The sequence below is a fragment of the Sinohyriopsis cumingii genome, chromosome 14 (assembly GCF_028554795.1).
Source record: "Sinohyriopsis cumingii isolate HCF-2022 chromosome 14, ASM2855479v2, whole genome shotgun sequence".
Classification (NCBI taxonomy): Eukaryota; Metazoa; Mollusca; class Bivalvia; order Unionida; family Unionidae; genus Sinohyriopsis; species Sinohyriopsis cumingii.
Genome location: NC_142974.1, coordinates 89,441,130 through 89,460,479, shown reverse-complemented (window position 1 = coordinate 89,460,479; position 19,350 = coordinate 89,441,130). Strand labels below are relative to the sequence as shown.

Genomic DNA, 19,350 nt, shown 5'->3' with positions numbered 1-19,350 from the left:
ACCTTGTGGACTAAAGACTGAGTAAAAGTAGCTTACTGTAACCTTGTGGACTAAAGACTGAGTAAAAATAGCTTACTGTAACCTTATGGACTAAAGACTGAGTAAAAGTAGCTTACTGTAACCTTATGGACTAAAGACTGAGTAAAAGTAGCTTACTGTAACCTTATGGACTAAAGACTGAGTAAAAGTAGCTTACTGTAACCTTGTGGACTAAAGACAGAGTAAAAGTAGCTTACTGTAACCTTGTGGACTAAAGACAGTAAAAGTAGCTTACTGTAACCTTGTGGGCTAAAGACAGAGTAAAAGTAGCTTACTGTAACCTTGTGGACTAAAGACTGAGTAAAAGTAGCTTACTGTAACCTTATGGACTAAAGACAGAGTAAAAGTAGCTTACTGTAACCTTATGGACTAAAGACTGAGTAAAAGTAGCTTACTGTAACCTTGTGGGCTTAAGACTGAGTAAAAGTAGCTTACTGTAACCTGATGGACTAAAGACTGAGTAAAAGTAACTTACTGTAACCTTGTGGACTAAAGACTGAGTGAAAGTAGCTTACTGTAACCTTGTGGACTAAAGACTGAGTAAAAGTAGCTTACTGTAACCTTGTGGACTAAAGACTGAGTAAAAGTAGCTTACTGTAACCTTGTGGACTAAAGACTGACTAAAAGTAGCTTACTGCAACCTTATTTAAGGCTTGAATATCAGTCAAGAAATTTAAAAATAATTATCAAGTTTGATGACTATATATGCAATAATGTCAAGAGTAATGAAACAAAGTGCAAAAACGTAATCACTGACAAATAAAATATAGGCTGCCGTGAGTAAGCTTCAGTACAAGTATATCCATCAAGTTCTGTAGTGGTTAATACAGAATTTGCAGAGAAAATGAGCTAAATACAGAAAAGTTAATATATGCTGCCATGGCAACAGTAATAGTGCTAAGATGTAAAAAAAGTGATGAATAGTATGTAGTGTTTTTTGGGAGCTGATAAAGTATGACCTACCGTCATTAGTTTTTGCAGCACTGAAGGACCTTTTCCTTTTGCTGGGCCAAAACTTGTAGCTGTGTGAGCTACAGGGAATGTCCTGTGATTCCTCATCAGCCAGTGTGGAAGTCATGGGAAGAGAGCCTGTAGTCAACATCACAGTCTCCAAATCTGGATTCAGCATAAATGAAAAGCTCTATTTTTTATAATCTATCTTGTATGTATTGAATTGCATTGATTTATTCATCTTTTGATTGGCAAGCCTTCCTTAAATGAATTAAATGTTATCTGTAAATGGTGATGATGGATTCATTGATACTGTAATCCTGTTTATCAAATACAATTTTAAAAGATCTACATGTATTTATATAATATTATAAACACTTTCTATAAAAATCAGTTAAAAGGGCATCAGAGTTTCAGTGTACTATTTTTCTGTATTTAATTATACAATAAATTATTCATTGCAAGGAAAATGATGTCAAGCAGACAATTACTTTATAATGTCTTGTTAAAAATAAGTAATTTTACAACTATCTGTAATTACAATAAAATAATTAAACTTTATATTAACTCTTCATGAAGTCCTGAAGCTTGAAAATCAATTACACACTATGCTTGAACACCCTTGAAAATCAATTACACACTAAGCTTGAACACCCTTGAAAATCAATTACACACTATGCTTGAACACCCTTGAAAATCAATTACACACTAAGCTTGAACACCCTTGAAAATCAATTACACACTAAGCTTGAACACCCTTGAAAATCAATTACACACTAAGCTTGAACACACTTGAAAATCAATTACACACTATGCTTGAACACCCTTGAAAATCAATTACACACTAAGCTTAAAAACCCTTGAAAATCAATTACACACTAAGCTCGAACACCCTTTGCTCTACTATGGCCATTCATGCAGTGTGTAAATGTTCAAGCTTGATTAGTGCATCAAACCTGTAAAATAATAAGTTCAATTATTAAATAAAACCTGTTCATTTCTTGCTAAGGCACTGATACACTGAAAACACTTTATTAAATCAGGATTAACTGTGTTTTATTAGTGTGCGGTAATGGAACTCAATGTCTCCATTTGTTATAGATGCATATTTAGGAAATTGTGTTTTGAAGTTATGATAGTGTCAGCACACAGTTTAAAGTTTTGAAGTTATGTTTTTCTTGGTACAGAGCATGACTTGGCAGCTATGCATCAAGACAGACAACAGAAAATGTAAAGATGGGAACCTGATCGACAGAGACTAAAACTCTGTCCAAAATGCAATAAATGACATGAAATAAAACCCCATACTGGACATATGTACAGAATGGTTGCTATGGGTTTCTAATGGGACATGCACTGTGTAGTGAGACTTTTGGTGGGAAACGTTATCTTCAATAGAAAACCTTTCCATTGTAAAGTTGCAATTAGTGTGTCTCACAAGGAAAGGATTAAGTTTTCATTATTTCTGTGTCTGTATGCAAGTGTCTTCTCAGTGCTGGGAGAAAGTCATGTACTTTCTTTGGAGATCAATACATTTCCGGGAGAGGATACTGTTCACAATCAATATGATGGGATAAAAAACTGGTCAAAAAGGAATAATTAGATCATCTGACTGTCAATACAGAGTAATAAGATTTCCTGACATTTTCATTTTCATGAAGTAATAATAACGTAAAAACAACAACAATAAAAATACTCATTAAGATTATGTTTTTTATAATGAGTGCAAAGTGTTTAGAATAAAGTGCAAGTAAAAGTCCATCAGAGAGAGAGAGAGAGAGAGAGAGAGAGAGAATGATGAAAACAAACAAATGATACAGCTAAATAATAGATGAGGTTATTTTGACTTCACATGCCCTCACAAAACAATCATGAAATTAAATAATCCAGTTAATGAGAGATTAGTGTGTCCTGGATGAAATTAATAAAAGCCATGCATGCAAACACTCACACACAAATGAAGCAACCAGATTATGGAAGTGGCTGTTTAAAAAAAATATTCTTGGAAAAAATCTCAGCATTAAAAAATGCTGTGACATGGAAGGGAGAATGAGAGAGATGGATAAAAGAAACTAGACACAACCAGGACTAAAATGATAAACCTGTGCTGCAAATCAATATGATTCATGATGGAATGATACAATATCAATACACATATCAACTTGAGAGTCTTTTCATCATTCTATGGCAGGGTGGTGCTGTTTTATGTGTTGGCATCATAGTTGTATTTCAAGTATACAGATTATAGACTTAATACTGTTCATAAGCTATTCTCATCCTAGACAAGATAAAAACAAAATATTTCCTAACAGACTATCTTTTAGTTGTTAATGACTTTAACTGAATGTTAAAGGCCATTTTGGGCTGCTCCATTTGATCAGATGCTGAACTCCTGTTAATGAGGTACCATGCCCATTGTTTTGCACTGCGATGAATGCTTTAAAAACATCTTTTTTCATCCTTACTTAAATTTGGAAAGCATTACGGTCCTATCTTCAAGCAGAAGACATGTGTAATATCAACATGCAGGGAAAATCTGATCTAGAATAAGTCCAAGTGTGGGAAAAGAGATGACTAACAATCAAATCCATCACATTGTACCCATTACAGATGCAAAACAACTATGGCAACCAAAGGTACTCATTGCTGTCAGTGAAAAATGAAATTATTGACAATACCTGCCCCCCCTCTAGAGATTAACAAAGTGACTATAACTCTTTCGACCTTGAATCTGCTCCCTCACCAATTCTGTGCCAGGGGTCACACAACCAGTTGAAGTGGGCCACTAAGTTGCCTAAAAAATGTAAACTTCACCTTCTGTTAGAAAAGCTAAAAAGACTTTGCCCTGTGATTTTTTAAATGTACATTGATTGACAGCGCTTTTGAGATTCTCCCTCACCCTAGCCAGGTAGTTCCAGTTTTGTGATGTAGCTCAAGGCAGTATGTATCGCATGCATTAAAGAGCTTGGGTTGACACCAATAAATTGTACAAACACACCAAATTTTGCACATTTGCAGGCTTGTTTTAATAGCTGACTGACCATTAACCATTTACCTAGCAAGCTGTCACAGCTCAATTTCAGCACATTATTATACATGAAGAAAACATAACTTGTGTTTCAAAACTTAAACATCAATATGTAAACAGCAATTTGTGCTTCTAAAATACACTAAGTTAAAAAAAAAACTTTCTAATTTCAATAAAAAATGTAATAGTTTAACTTCCATATTTGTGTCATTTTTGTTATAAACTAACTTTTAAATTGTAAGTGAACCTGTCATGGAGTAATAATGGCGGACATCACTGCGTCAAGAATAACCGCTTCATTAAATTGTCTTTGTAAATCAATGGGCAAATAGTTTAAGGAAAATAAACAAGTCATAGAAACAAAATCAAATATTATGTGATAGAAGATTTAGCCTGAAAATGTTATAATAATAATAATAATGAGGACTTTGTATAGCGCCTAATCTTTAGAAGCTCTAAGCGCTTTACAACATTAGACATCACCTATAAGATTAAAAAAACATATAATGACATGATTTTTTTAAAAAACACCATGAAATTAGAAAACATAAAAAAACCATGCTGAGAATATTTAAGGTAGGAAACATTATTAGGTCTTTAAGTTTGTTCTTGCAGTCGAAATAAGTGAGTTTTGAGAGCACTCTTGAATGTGATGACTGTGTCTTTGTGTCTAAGTTCAGTGGGCAATTCATTCCATGTTGCTGGGCCCTGGTATGCAAAAGAACGCTGACCATACGATTTTGTTTTCATAGTGGGAATAAGGAGTATACGATTGTCAGAAGAGGAGCGTAAGTATCTTGCTGGTGTGTACACATGGGTGAGGTCAGATAGGTATGTTGGACTAGAGTCCGACAGTGAAACATAGCACAGAGAACAAATTTTGTGTTTGATTCTGGATCGAATGGATAGCCAGTGTAGGGTACAGAGCAGCGGGGAGGTGTGCTCTGAACGTGGTACTCTAATATCTTTCTCGAGCAGATATTGAGATGAACCAGACAGAAATGAGTTACAATAGTCCAGTCTTGAAAGTACTAATGAACACACAAGTGTTTTAGTGGCATCAGCTGAAAGATATTTGTGAATTGAGCTTCTGTGTCTCAGCTAAAGATATGTAACCTTGCATATGTTCATGACATGTTGGTGCAATGTGAGAGTACTGTCCAGAGTAACACCTAGGTTTCATACTGATTGTGTGAATTTAATGTTGGTGTTGCTGATATTTATTGTTTGAGGTAAAGGATGTAAATGAGAAAGTCTTTGTGTTGTGATCAGAATGGCCTCAGTTTTATCATCATTCATCTGCAGCTTGTTACATGTCATCCATGACTTCACATCAGAAATGCACCTCTCTACACCTTGGATGGTAGTATCAACTTCAGCTGGGTGGCTAGATTCATATATTTGGGTGTCACAGTGTACAATTGGTGAGACACTGGATGATGATCTATGACACTTGAGAGCGACTGAGTGTATAGAATGAAGAGAACAGGTCCAAGAACAGGCCCCTGTGGAACACCACAATACAGATCAACTGGGCGGTAGTTCATTAAATTGTTATGGTCTAGTGTTGGTTTCTTCAGCAGAGGCTTTATAATGGCAGTTTTGAAAAATGATGGGAATTCCCCCGATGAGAGAGAGGTATTAATAACATCAGTTAGTGAAGGCAATACTGGATCTAAGCACTCAAGCAGCAGTGATGTTGGAATTGGATCAAGTTCACATGACTTTGGTGCACTCTTCATCAGGATTGTACATACAAAATCCAGAGACAGGTTCAAATGCTGATAATGGTTACCGTTCAAATTCTGTATCCCAACTGTATGGTGACAATGAATCAATTGAAACTGGCGTCAAGCTTATCTCTAATGGTTTGTACTTTGTCACAGAAGAAATTTGCAAACATGTCCGGAAGGTTGACTGGAGAGAAGGTAGTTGGAAGTGGTGTAGATTTGTTCCTTGACAGCTTGTTAGTAATCTCGAACAGCTCTTTGCAGCTGGAACTTTCCATGATCTTAGTAGTGTAGTGGGCTGATTTCGCTGCATGGACTATATTTGTGATATTCTTCTTAGCAGCTTCATAGATTTGCTTATGAATAGTTAGTCTGGTGGAAAGCCAAAGCCTCTTAGCTTTACGGCGGTCTCTTTTAGCAGTGCGAAGCTGGTCCCTAACACTGCTATACCATGAAGAACACTTTTGAATTGATACTCTGCACTTGGTAGCTAGGGCATGTTTGTCGAGCAATGAACGCAGGCAGTTATCGAGTTGTTCTGCGGTAGGAGGTAAGCAAGTTGTTAGGTTTTCTTGGATGTTGTGCATTAGTTTGGTTCTATTTATCATACAGAGGTTTCTCTTAGTAGCAGATAAATGTGGAGGGTTTGGGACTGATACGTCAAGATGGCATATAATGCAGAAGTGATCTCATGGGATGCCAGGGAGGACTGTAGAATGTTATCATCAGGTCTATGAAGAAACCAGTCTAAAATGTGACCATGTTTATGTGTGGGTTGGTTAACTGACTGTTTGAGGTTGAAAACATTAATGGAATCTATGAGTTTTGATGTGTTTGGGTTTCTGGGACAGTCAAAGTGAAAGTTGAAATCTCCAAGAATAATCAGGTTGCCACCTATCGAATTTCCATACTTCAGAAGATTTGGAAACTGCTCCAAAAAGAGAGATTCAGCCAGCTTGTTTTTTTAACTAGGAGGGGGGCAGTATAGGCAGAAAAAATGAAGGTTAGAAATGCTGTATTGTGGGATTCGAGAAGGACTTGACTCAATGTTGTTTTCTAACATCATTTTTATGAAATACAAAAAGGTAGTGAAGCAGATACTATTTAGCCAATTCATAATGTTACTACAAGTATGTAGACAAATTATAAACCATAAATTTGCAGTCCTATCAATGGATTGTTGAATGAAGCTAAAAAGTGAGTGGTTATATTAATATATTTTTCTAAAAATAGATGTGCATACATTTCAATATTGTGGTGCCATACTTGTTCTTGGCTGTGATGGATTCATTTGGAAAGGATCTAGTTCATTCATATATACTACAGTGTGTTGTCTATAAATAGCTATGGTAATGTTTTACTGGCAATAATGAAATTATGATGAACAGTACAGTACGAAGACTCCTGTGCATTTGCTCTCTTCAAAGCTGACTGAAACTGAAAATAATTGACCTGCTGTCAAATTACAAAGCACCTGGAGCAGATGCTATTCATAAACAGCTAACACATGGCACAGAAACTTACTGAACTTTTCCATTCAGTCTGGACTCAGGGAACTCTACCCCAGGAGAACTAGGATGCATCCATCGGACACTTGTACAAGCGTAATGGCAACAGACAATCATGCAACAACCAATAGGGCATCTCCTTGCTGTCAATAGCCAGCAAACTTCTACTGAATTGTCTTGTACATCACACTGATCAAGGGCATCCTGCCAGGGAATCATTGTGGCTTCAGGAAAGGATGAGGGACATGCATTGTTTTTTTTAGCTCATCAACTCCAGGAGAAATGCCAGAAACAGAATTCCAACCAGTACATGGCATTCATCAATCTGACAAAAGCCTTTGACATATTCAGCCATGAGGTCTTTGGGATATCAGGGGAAAATTTAGTTGCCCAGAGAAATTCATTATAATGGTTCAGCAGTTCCACAATACCATACTTGTCGTGGATGACAGGGAGTCATCTAAACCATTCCTAGTCACCAATGGAGTCAAGCAATGCTATGTATTGACCTAACCCTCTTCAGTATTGTGTTCTCTGTGATGCTTGCTGATGAATTCCATGATGATGATACTGGATTCAACATTAGATAATAGACTGATGGCAAACATTTCAATCTGAGGAGACTAAAGGTGAAGATTTAGTTACAGAAGTGACTGTGATCTCCTATTTGCTGACAACTGTTTCCTGCATGCAAAATTCGATATGCAACACAGTATTGATTTCTGTTCAGTTTGTGACAATTTCAGTCCTACAATCAGAATCAAGAAGACAGAGTAGATGCACCAATCTGCACCAGGAAAGCCTTACTCAGAGCCTTCCATCACAGTAAATGGCCAAACCTCATGGCAATGGACAAGTTCTTGTTTCAGCATCACACTGACAGGTGCAGTCCATATCAATGCCAATGCCAAACTGCAAGAACAAGTATGGCCTTTGGCAGACTGTGTACAAATGAATGAGAGTGCAGAGGATTATTCTACAAACAAAACCTAAGGTCTACAAAGCCATTGTGTTGCTGACCATGCTGTATGTATGCAAAACCTGGACCGTGTACAGATATCATGCTAAGAAGATGAATCATTTCACATGAGCTGCCTGAGCAAACTTGTGAGGATGAAAAAACAGGACAGAGTCCCAGACACTGAGGTTCTCACAAATGCAGGCATTCCAAGCACTCTGCAGATGAAATCACGGTGGAGATGGGCAGGCCATGTCACCATGATGTCTGAAGACTGAAAAATAAAGAAGATCTCAGGTAGTCAGAAGAAATGCATCAAGGATTCCCTGAAGCCATCCTTGAAACAATTCAATATTGACCCTGGGTCTTGGGAAGATTGCACATAGGATCGCTCCACCTGGTGCAGCCTCATTCATACTGGTGCTACAGATCTTCAACAGACGAGAACTGCAGAGGCTGTGCAGAAGAAATCTCAGAACTGCAGCACATCCTCTATTGTTCAAGCAAACCCAAATTGCATCTCCTGTCAAGTGTGCCATTGATTGTTCAAAGCACAAATTGACTTAATCAGCCATTCACATACTCACCGAAACCAAATCAGTTAGTGATGTCATGGTAATCTTTGTACTAGAAAGATGAAAAACAAATACTTTACAGATCATTTAATAGCCACTTCTGTTAGACTAAGTTTTTATGTAATACTTATGGTGTGTCACACAGTAAATAAGCAACAATTATTTCTGATTAGTTGCTATTATTTTACTCTGAGCTTTTACAAACAATAACCACCAATTAGAATTGCATGTAAGATATTTCACTGTGTGACACAATGGAAGTGTAGCTTTCAAATCTGATGCAAGCAGATAGGATACAAAGCAATAGAAGAGCTTTGCATTTAAAGGGGTTCAGCTCAAATGATCAGTAAAGTATTTAGATCATATATGAAGAACAAGTCTGTAATGTCTCCTTTATATCGATATCGGTTAATAGTGGCCGAACATGCTGATGGGATGAAATAATGGGGGGGGGGAGTAGATTTTGAACCACATTAGTCATGTCATGCTAAGTCTTAGAAGGCATGTGAGTGTTGTCAATAGCTATTTTTAAAAATCTGACAAATATGTAGCTATGCTTGTGATTGTGGTCTCAGAAGAATTTTCAGCTTAAAAAATGAAAATGCAACAACTAATAATTATTCACAATTGCTGAAGATTAAAGTAATTTGTATTGGGTAAGTAACATTAAGTATAGATTCTTGACCTTTTGTATCTATATGTTACAAGAATTGATGCTTTGATTAATCATTTCACCCCCAGATAAATATATGCACAAATCAGCAATCAACTCCCAGAGGCAAGAAATACAAAGCACTGGTATAGTATTTACATGTACCCACACATTTTGTTTAAAAAAAAGGGATACAGACTGATACAAAAATAAAACCTTTTAAAAAAATATTTAAAGAAAAGTGTCTCTGAGAAACAACAGAAGAAAAATTCTGAATTCTGGAGAGCAGTGAATACAGGCAAAATAATTAAACATAAGCATATTACTAATCTATACACTGCCTTCCACATCAAGCAAAAGTTAAGTTTGCATAGAGGCTACAATGACTGCATAAAGGGACAAATCATTGTATGGTTAGGAAACACACAGCTCACGACTGAAGAATGCAGGTGACTGTTACACTGGACATTTATATAAGAAATGTGCATTGGGGGAATAGAATGGCCATGGTGACCAGACGGTTGCTATGTAAAGGTGGCCATTAGGACAGGTTTGACTGTATTCTTGTTCTTAATTGTTGTTCTCACTTAAGTACCACTGTTCTTGCACCTCTAAAAAACTGACAGTAGCTGCCTAGCTATGTTAATTTGTAGTAAATAAAAATAATGTGAATCTGAAGTCTTGTTAATCTTTCTCACATCTGAGCTACTGCAGCTCCTAAGTTTATTGTCAAGGGCCATATCTCTTAAAAGAGCTGATATAACAACCCATAAATGGCACATCTAGGTCTGTTGTTGTTGTGGAGTTTAATGCCATTTTTCAGCACAAGATAGGCTATACAAGGTAGCCAGATTAACTGGTGGAGGAAGAACCCTGGAAAATCCCTGGCAAGCTTTCTCACACAGATGTTAGCAGAGCCTGAGACTCGAACCAACACAGAAAGAGGTGAGATGGCAGTGATCCGGAATGGTAAGCGCTTTAGACCACTAGGGGGCCCCCATCTATGCCGGTAAGAACAATGTTCATACCATATTGCATTAGAATATGCCAAGTTGTTCTTGATCTATCTTAACTGCAAGCATTATTAATCTAAACTCAAGCTAACTGTCAAGGGTCATAACTCTATCCAGGATGGAATTGTGAAATCCATAAAAGGAATATCCAGGTCTATGAGACAATACTGCATCAGAATATTTAATGATTTCTGAGCTATGCAGATTACAAGAATCTGCTGTAGTAGTGATTTAAAAGTGATATAAAAAGAGAAATAACTGTCAAAACTGGATCTGAAAATACAACATTTAAAGGGCACATCTACATGTATTAGGCAATCACCTACCAAATGGCATAAAATTATGTATAAGGGTTACATAGCATTGTTAGTTAAAAGAGGTATGAACTGACGGATATATAGTGACAGACAGATGGAAAAGGTGATTACCATAGGTCAAGGGCAATTCATATGGAGTGACAGAAGTACAAAAGGTGATTACTATAGGTTAAAAGCAATTCAGATGATGTGACAGACAGATGGAAAGGGCAATTACTATATGGTTGATGAAAATTTAAATAGATCCATTTATCTACATATTCTATTCCAATTTTAAATGGTTTAATTAATACATGCTTGCAAAAAGATACATCCAAATAATTATCAGATTTCTATGTGGCACAATTTTGCTATCTGTTTGGCTCTGGCTGCAATTGTCAAATTACCCTGAATTCACTACCTTTCAAGGAATACCAATTTTTGTGGATCCCATGCTTGCTACAACCCACGAAATAAAAACCCTAATAAAAATAGTCCTTCTGTAGGAATAATAGGACAAACCAATGACTAAAAAAACCCAATAATAATAATACTTCTGTGGAAACAAAAGGACAACCAATGAACAAAAAACAAATATCAATGATCCTTCTGTGGAAACAATAGGACACAACAGGAATTAAAAATCCCAAATAAAAAACAATCCTTCCATGAAAACAATAGTACAAATTTCTTCAATCCAAAAATTAAGTTCCCACAAAAATGTCATTTTCAGCCAAACCACTTGAATAGTGTATATGACACAGGAATAAGCAATTGACCTTTAGATATATTAATAAATTTCAAACAAATGCCATCTTCCTTTTCCTGTTATACTACAGGAAAACCATATCTTGCAAAAAGTATATAATTACCATTTTCAAGTAAATATAATTGTCTTAAATTTCAGATAATTTACCCTCTTCACCTGTCTCCGAGTTTTGGCAATACGGTATAAGTTGTATGGCTGGGTCTAAACTTCTGTTAAGATTCAGCATGTTTCCATCCTTCTCTACATCCATCTTGGTCCGTTGGCCACTATGTGAATGGAGAGATATGGACTCATCAAAGCTACCTATACAACTGTATGAAATGTCACAGACTTTCTTATGTCTTTGTGAACAAACACTTTGGTTGCCAATTTTCACAAGATCAAACTTAGCTGGGTTGGTTGGTTTCCTGAATGGAGAAGTATTTTCTTTGAAATCCTTAGCAGGATCGTTCCTAGTTCCTACATGTAATTCTGGTTTATGGTCACATAACTGTGAATCTGTTTTCTGAATTTCATCAAGAGATTGCCGAATTCCCTCTTGCATGTCATCTTCTTCCTGGGACCCTTGACACTGGGATGACTTTTTCCTTTGAGGGTTCATCCAAATTGTCTGAGTCAAAGTTGTCTGGTAAAGGGATTCCAATGATTTTGTTTTCTTCTCACATTTAGTGGCTAGGGCTATTTTCTTTTCCTCTCTGTCTAATTTGTTTCTTAAAGATGTCTGTCTAAGAGGTGTAAGACCATCCTCAAAACTTGCTTTGTCTGATAAGGGAAAATCTAATTCATTGATTACCGAAACAGAAGCACACTTTAAATTACATGTCTTTGTCCTGTCAGCAAACTCTTTTTGCACCGGTAACTTACTTTCTTGACCAACAGTATGCTTTGAGTTTTTAAGTATTCTCTTTAACTTTTGTGATGAATGCATGGAGATTTTCTCACTCCTCTCTTTATCAGAAACAGAAGAGTGGGACTGCCTTGATGATATAGCTTCAACTGGTGAAGTATCTGAACCATCAAACAGCTCAACAATCTCATTTCTTCTACTTTTATCATTTGAAACCAGTTTATCACTTTTTTCATCCTGTAGTTTGTTGTGGTCTAGGTCTAAAACTGGTTTCTTCTCCATATTTCTTAACAACAAGGGAGACTCAGGTTCAGGGTTTTCCAAGATACAACCAGGACTTGATCCAACTGCAACATTATTTCCACCATGGCTTTCAGCAGTATGAACAAGCAATGTCATTTCATGCTCATTATTTGTACTTGAGTTTGACTTTGTATTACCAAATATCGGTGACAAAATAAAGCCAGTATTCTCAAATGTACTTTGGGGTACTGTTCCTTCAGCAGTTTTACAAGACATTGATGAATCAAGTTTTCTACTAATGATCTGAAACAGCTTGTTCTGGGCACCCTTTCTGTTGGAAATCATGTTCATAGCAGTATTAGACTGGATCCTCTGTACTACTTGTCTGGAATCAGCAATATGTTCATCTAAGGCATGATCTGGAGCTATTGTTAAATCCTGATCCACTTGAAAATGTGAGTTGGTTTTAGAAGAGTCCATTTCTCTTACACTGGTTTCTGCATCTGACAAATGTTTTAAATTTTCACCTTGTTCTGAGTAGACCCTAATTTCATCAGAATTCTCAGTCCCACTATAATTATTTCTTCTAATCCTTGATATCTGTCTCAAACTTGGAACTCTTACCTCTGACCTGGCCATGGTCTCTTGATCTTCACTACAAGAGCCAATAGGACTCGGTCCACTCAAAACTAAAATTTTATGATTGATAATGCTGACACATCCATCATCATCTGAGCTGTCAGAACTTGGACTTTCTAGAACACTTCGGAGGCTAAATACAGTCTGATCTTTAGTGCAGGCTACTAAGGTATTATGACTCAAACCTTTATCATCATTTCGGCCATTGTTAAGTATTTCAGTTGCTACAGATGTATTCCAATCTCCAGTTACTTTAGTACTACTAAGTGCAGAACTTTGATTAGATTTGTTTTCAGCTTCTGTTTCCATTGTAAATGTATCATTAAAATCCATAGCAACTGTCTCAGGTATGGTGCTAAGGGTATGCTTTACATCTGATTCTGTCTCTTTATCTTTCTCATTAAAGCTAACTGAACCATCACACTGATCTGACTGCATTTCAGGTATTTCTCCATCTAAGAATTTACAAGTATCAGGGACAAGAACTCCATATTGAACCTCTGTTTTCTCTTTCTGTCTTGGTAATTTTTCCTGTAAGTCTTGATCAGGGTCTCCTTTGTTCTTGCAGTTGTTCTGGTGAAGATCTGTCTTGGGTTTCTTTTGTTCTGGAGGAGATTCCTGGAAATATGACACATTCCCAACTAAAGTTTTGATACAAATAAAACCTAAGCAAGCAAACATAAAGTGCTAAACAAAACTTTTGAGGTTTACATCTGAAAATTATGATAAAATTATACAATCAATTATAAGGAAATCATATTAATAAACAGTTTTGAAGACTTTTACACCTAAAAAAAATAATTTTAAAACACCCAAAGCTATTGGCAATGGTTGCTTCATAATGGGCCCAGCACATTGTAATCTACACAGTAGCACCTCAACTAGAAAGTCTGTGATGTAAAACAAAGTTAGGAGATGACTGGCATTCACAGACCATGACTTCTCTAAATTATGACAATGAATCCTTGAAATACAAGCTACATCCAAGTAAACATATGAAGATTACTGTAAATGGCCACAACCTCTAGTTCTATGAGACAGTAATGAAATCAAACTGCATATGAATATGTTGAAGTTTTTGAGCTATGCTGATTACAAGCAACTCCATTGGGATGATATGAAATTAACTGTGAAGGGCAATATGTCTATTCCAAAAGGAGTTAAGAAGATAAAACCCAGGCAAATTTATGTCACTGTAAACACAAAAGTGCAACTGAATATGTTAGCTGGTTCCCAAGTTATAAAGTTATAAGGATCTGCTTTAATGGACATTTGACACTGATGAAAAAGGATCATTTAACTTGATCAATACTGGACCTGAAATTAAGAAAACTTACAAAGGCTTACTGATGTGTAAAAGGCAATTAACCCATCCAAATGTGCATAAGCTTACTGAGGTTTGGTGGCTAAAGTGTGATTGGATGGACGGACAGAAAGACAGATAAGGTCATTATGATAAGGATCCTGCACTTTGATATGGACCCAGAACAAGAGATCATTAACCTGGCTGACATCTGCTTAACAGTGCAAAAGCAGCTCATTAAAAAATATGGGTCAGTATGATGCTGTCTGTAGAAATTTCTTCCAAAGCTGTTGACTGCACGTTAAAAAACAATTCTTTAATGGTTTCTTTTTTGTATCATCATCCATATCTGACAGCGCATCATTAACATTTGTCAATATTGAAACGAATTTAAGCTAGGATGCTTTCTGTCAATACTGAACTTAAGCCAGGATTCTTTCTGCAAATACTGAAACAATTTAAGCCAGGATGCTTTCTGCAAATACTGAAACAAATTTAAGCCAGGATGCTTTCTGCAAATACTGAAACAAATTTAGGCCAGGATGCTTTCTGCAAATACTGAAACAAATTTAAGCCAGGATGCTTTCTGTCAATACTGAAATGAATTTAAGCCAGGATGCTTTCTGTCAATATTGAATTTAAGCCAGGATACTTTCTGTCAATACTGAATTTAAGCCAGGATGCTTTCTGTCAATACTGAATCTACGCCAGGATGCTTTCTGTCAATATGTACATAATTCTGTTGAGCACTGTCTTTATGATAATACTGTTTAAATGTTTATCTACTTTTAGTAAGAGCAGACATTTAAAAGCATAAGTCAACATATATATATATATATATATATATATATATATATATATATATATATATATATATATATATATATATATACACACACACACACACATATATACACAAACACACACATACACAGTAAATAAAACGGTCAAGCTAGGATGCTAACTTTTGGTTAATTTGATTGGACAGTTGTTGACAGACCAGCAACATGGGTATAGTTTTCAACAAAGTGATACTTACATGTCTAACACCAAAAATAAGAACTGAGTTATAATGATCAAAAACAGGAAATTAATTAAACACAAAATTCCATTTTTGTAAACACAAACCAAATATGAACAAACTAACTAAAAATGAAGTCAAAGAGACATAGGAAAAATATGACTCAAAGTTACAAGTACATGTAGTCTGAGAATACTGTTTTACATGAACTTGTTGTTGTTGTGGGGTTTAACACCACTTTTTAGCACATGATACGCTATACATGGTGGCCAGTATTAATGGTGGTGGAAGAACCCCGGAAAGAGCCGTCAACCCACAAGAAGCTACTGGCAAGATTTCTCACATACCCACAATGGCTGAATCCGAGACTCGAACTGGCGCAGACATAGATGAGATGGCAGTGATCCGTAACAGAAAGCACTTTAGACCACTCCGCCACTTGGGGTCCCCGTTTTACATGAGGTATTGGTATACCAAAGTTTAGTAAACTCATTATCATAATTTAATTGACTAAGAAATTTTGTTTGCACATATTGGCACCATCAGTTTGTAAGAGGGAGGGGGAACGGGGTAGAATTGTAATTTTAAATAATGTTGCATACACAATCAACTACCTTCCAAACACTTCTAGTTAATGTTCCTTGGCAATAACTTTTATTTGTAATCTAACTGAAAAGTGTCAGTCAGAGAGTTAATTCTGAATGACTAACACCAACTTTTCAATAAGGCCCCAGGTTTATAGACTGTAAACTTGCGTCTCCACAACAATTTTGCACATTTCAGAGATAAACCAAGTCAATAAAACCGTACCAAAAATCTACATTATGTGAAATAAACACAAATACTTAATCTATAGCAAACATGAAAGCATAAAATATGGGCACCCTGCCCTATGGGTATGTGCTACAGAGCCCACAATAGACTGATGCCTAGGACCAAGGAAGAAAGAAGAGTTGAGATGCAGTGAGGTTGTATATATACATATGTATATTCTTTTATACAGGCAGACACCAAGACAATTGCAAGGGGTAGTACAGTAGCTCTCCAATACTATGTTGATATGAGCTGAAAAAAGGGTGAAAAACAATTTAAAAACCCATGAGAAAAAGAAAATCATCATTGATGTAGAGAGTAACTAGTGTTATGAGTCGATGCTCTTAAAATAAGTAACAGAAAAGAGTGAAGACAACAAGCTTTGTAACATTTAACAAATAATTTCCCTAAATACAAAGCAAAAACAAGAAAAAGAACTTATTCTGAATTAAATCCTAAACTAATCCAAGAATTACAAACACAAGTCCTAATAATTTAAAGTCCTGAATAAAATTCAGTAAAAATCCAGAATAAATCCAAAAACTGTAGGTTATGAAGTGTCTGTTACAGCTCCTAGTGTGTTGACGTGCCAGCAGTCTTATGTTGAATCACATACATATAATTCCAGGTTTTGAATACACTATAAATTCCAGTGAATGTCTCTATCCAAGAATTTTATCAGAGAACTTTTATATTTCCAGAGAAAATAATCACTTGAATTCAATAATTTGAAGAAAAGAGATTCCAGCCCAAAATTACTGGTCACAACATATAATACAATTTGAAAGTTCTAGATGCTAAAGCACGAATGATAAAATCCCCTCACTTACAATATATATAGTTCTTTACATGACCTTACAGAATATATAGTTCTTTACTTGACTTCAGGTCACAATTAGCATTTTCTATATAAAAAAATTACCTAATGGAAAATAATCTCCTAGAATATACTTTTTCTGTTAATAATTATACTGATTTTAAACCCATACACATAGAGTAATTTAGCTATGTATTAGGTTTTTTTTTACAATGAATTAAATAAAAAAGTCAATTTGGGTCAAGCAGAAACTAACTAAATTTTGGACAAGGTCATATCCAACATACAATGTTACATTACAATAGCATATAATGAAATAAAATAAAGCTAGCTAACAAAGCAAATTAAATATACATAATACTAGACAGAGAGAGAGAGAGACAGAGATAAACACCAACAAAGAGAGTCAGCCAACAAACCTCTGTAAATTTGGTTCTGTTCTGCTTGCCCCTGTGTAGCCTAAGTTTGGGGGCTGTCTGTCTGTCAAATATTAGGTCCAGACAAGAGGGAGATCTGTGGTTTGTGGAATCAGGACCCTCCTTTGTCCTCAAGGAGCTGGTACTAGTATTGTTAACATCAATGTTTCTGGTCTGTGGATTGACAGGAGTGTGTGCCATGCTGGAATTAGACATACACTCCAATCTATATTAAGCTTCCTTTTATAATTCATGGACTCTTCAAAAGACTATCAAAGAATGATGTCTGTAATGAGACAATTCCTCCAACATCATTCAAGTCAGAGGCTTTAATGACATAAACGGAGAGTGGTCATTAGATGTAACAAAAACTGGAGGTTGGAACACTTAGCCTAAATGTTCAATGATGCAATATGTGTATTTTTTAGTTTAACAGAGAGAGAGGTCTTAAAGTTCACCAGTGAATTCAGTCAAGATTTATATTAGTGTTATGAGTCTAAACTCTTACAGAAAAATAACAGAAAAAAGTGAAGACAACAAGCTTTATCAGATTTAACAAAAGATTTATTTCCATAGAATATCAAGTGAACAATAAGAAAAAAGTACTTATTGATTCTTAAATCAAATCCAAAAATAATCAGAGAATTAAAAAAAAAGTTATAGTAATAAAAAGTGCTGAATGAAACAGAGTTCGAATCCCGATGAAATCCAAAATAGAAGACGATGACATCTGATGTAACCAGTGAAGTGCTGCAGTGTTAACAGTGTCTTGTTGAATCATAGAAAATATTATTCCAGTTTTTGATTTATGTACAAATTTTGATAGATGTCCTTGTCCAATTATTAATTAAGAACACTAGTATTTCCAGGGAAAAGAATCACTTGAAGTCAAATAATCTGAAGAAAATAAAATAATTAGCCCAAACTGGACACAACATAAAACAACCTGACTTTTCAAGTGTTAAAGCACGGCTAACAATTCATTCTCAATGTATCAGTAATAAGTCTAACTAAGATGCAAAACAGATTCCTGGATGGGGGTCAGCCTTCTAGAAATGGAAGTTTGTTACATGATAAATATCACAAAGTCCAGCTATGGCCTTGACTTAACTTAGTAATTCTTACTCTGAAAAAGAATATAAAATGTAGATTTAAAAAAAGTTGTTAACTAAAACTCACTGGTTCTGAACCGAGTTCAGAAACTAGATACAGTGTTTCTTTTATTAGGTGTTTACCAATGAAAACTAAAAAAAAGTCAGGTCAAACAAAACTGAACTTAACTCTAAAAAAAATCAAGTCCAATAAACAATGTTATTATATGCTCATTTTTTTCTCCGTTAACTTTTCACTGTCAGAATCGTTCAGTATTTTACAATACTGAGCTCATACGCAACTTTATATTGCACTCATAAAGGAACTACTTCCTGTTGTAAACAAACAATGGATGAAGATGGCCAGCACTTTTTGTAAACAAATCATGTACACTCACATAGTAGGCGGTTTACATTTTGGTTGATTACATTTGTTTCTGAATGAACTGAAGCAAATGTTTCGTGGACTGCCAAATACCAGCTGCTTTGCTACATTCCATGTTAACTTTTTTAATACGTTTCAAATTTAGGTGTGAGATGCCAGATTTCATAAAATTGCTGGGTACCTACAAATACCATGCAAGTGACAAGGCATAAACAGTCTTCTTTAGCAGGTAATAAGAATGGCATAAAAATATACT

At 35.6% G+C, this 19,350-nt stretch overlaps 1 protein-coding gene across 1 annotated transcript in view; it reads right to left on the bottom strand.

The window, feature by feature from the left end:
* The window catches only part of LOC149784335 (uncharacterized), a 107,876-nt gene that overhangs the window by 23,284 nt on the left and 65,242 nt on the right, over positions 1-19,350 (bottom strand). The window contains exons 7-9 of the mRNA XM_089932378.1: positions 17,622-17,820; positions 11,667-13,866; positions 1,003-1,155 (exon numbers count right to left, since the gene is read on the bottom strand). Of these exons, the coding sequence (XP_089788504.1) occupies positions 1,003-1,155; positions 11,667-13,866; positions 17,622-17,820 (2,552 nt within the window). The remainder of the gene's footprint in view (positions 1-1,002; positions 1,156-11,666; positions 13,867-17,621; positions 17,821-19,350) is intronic.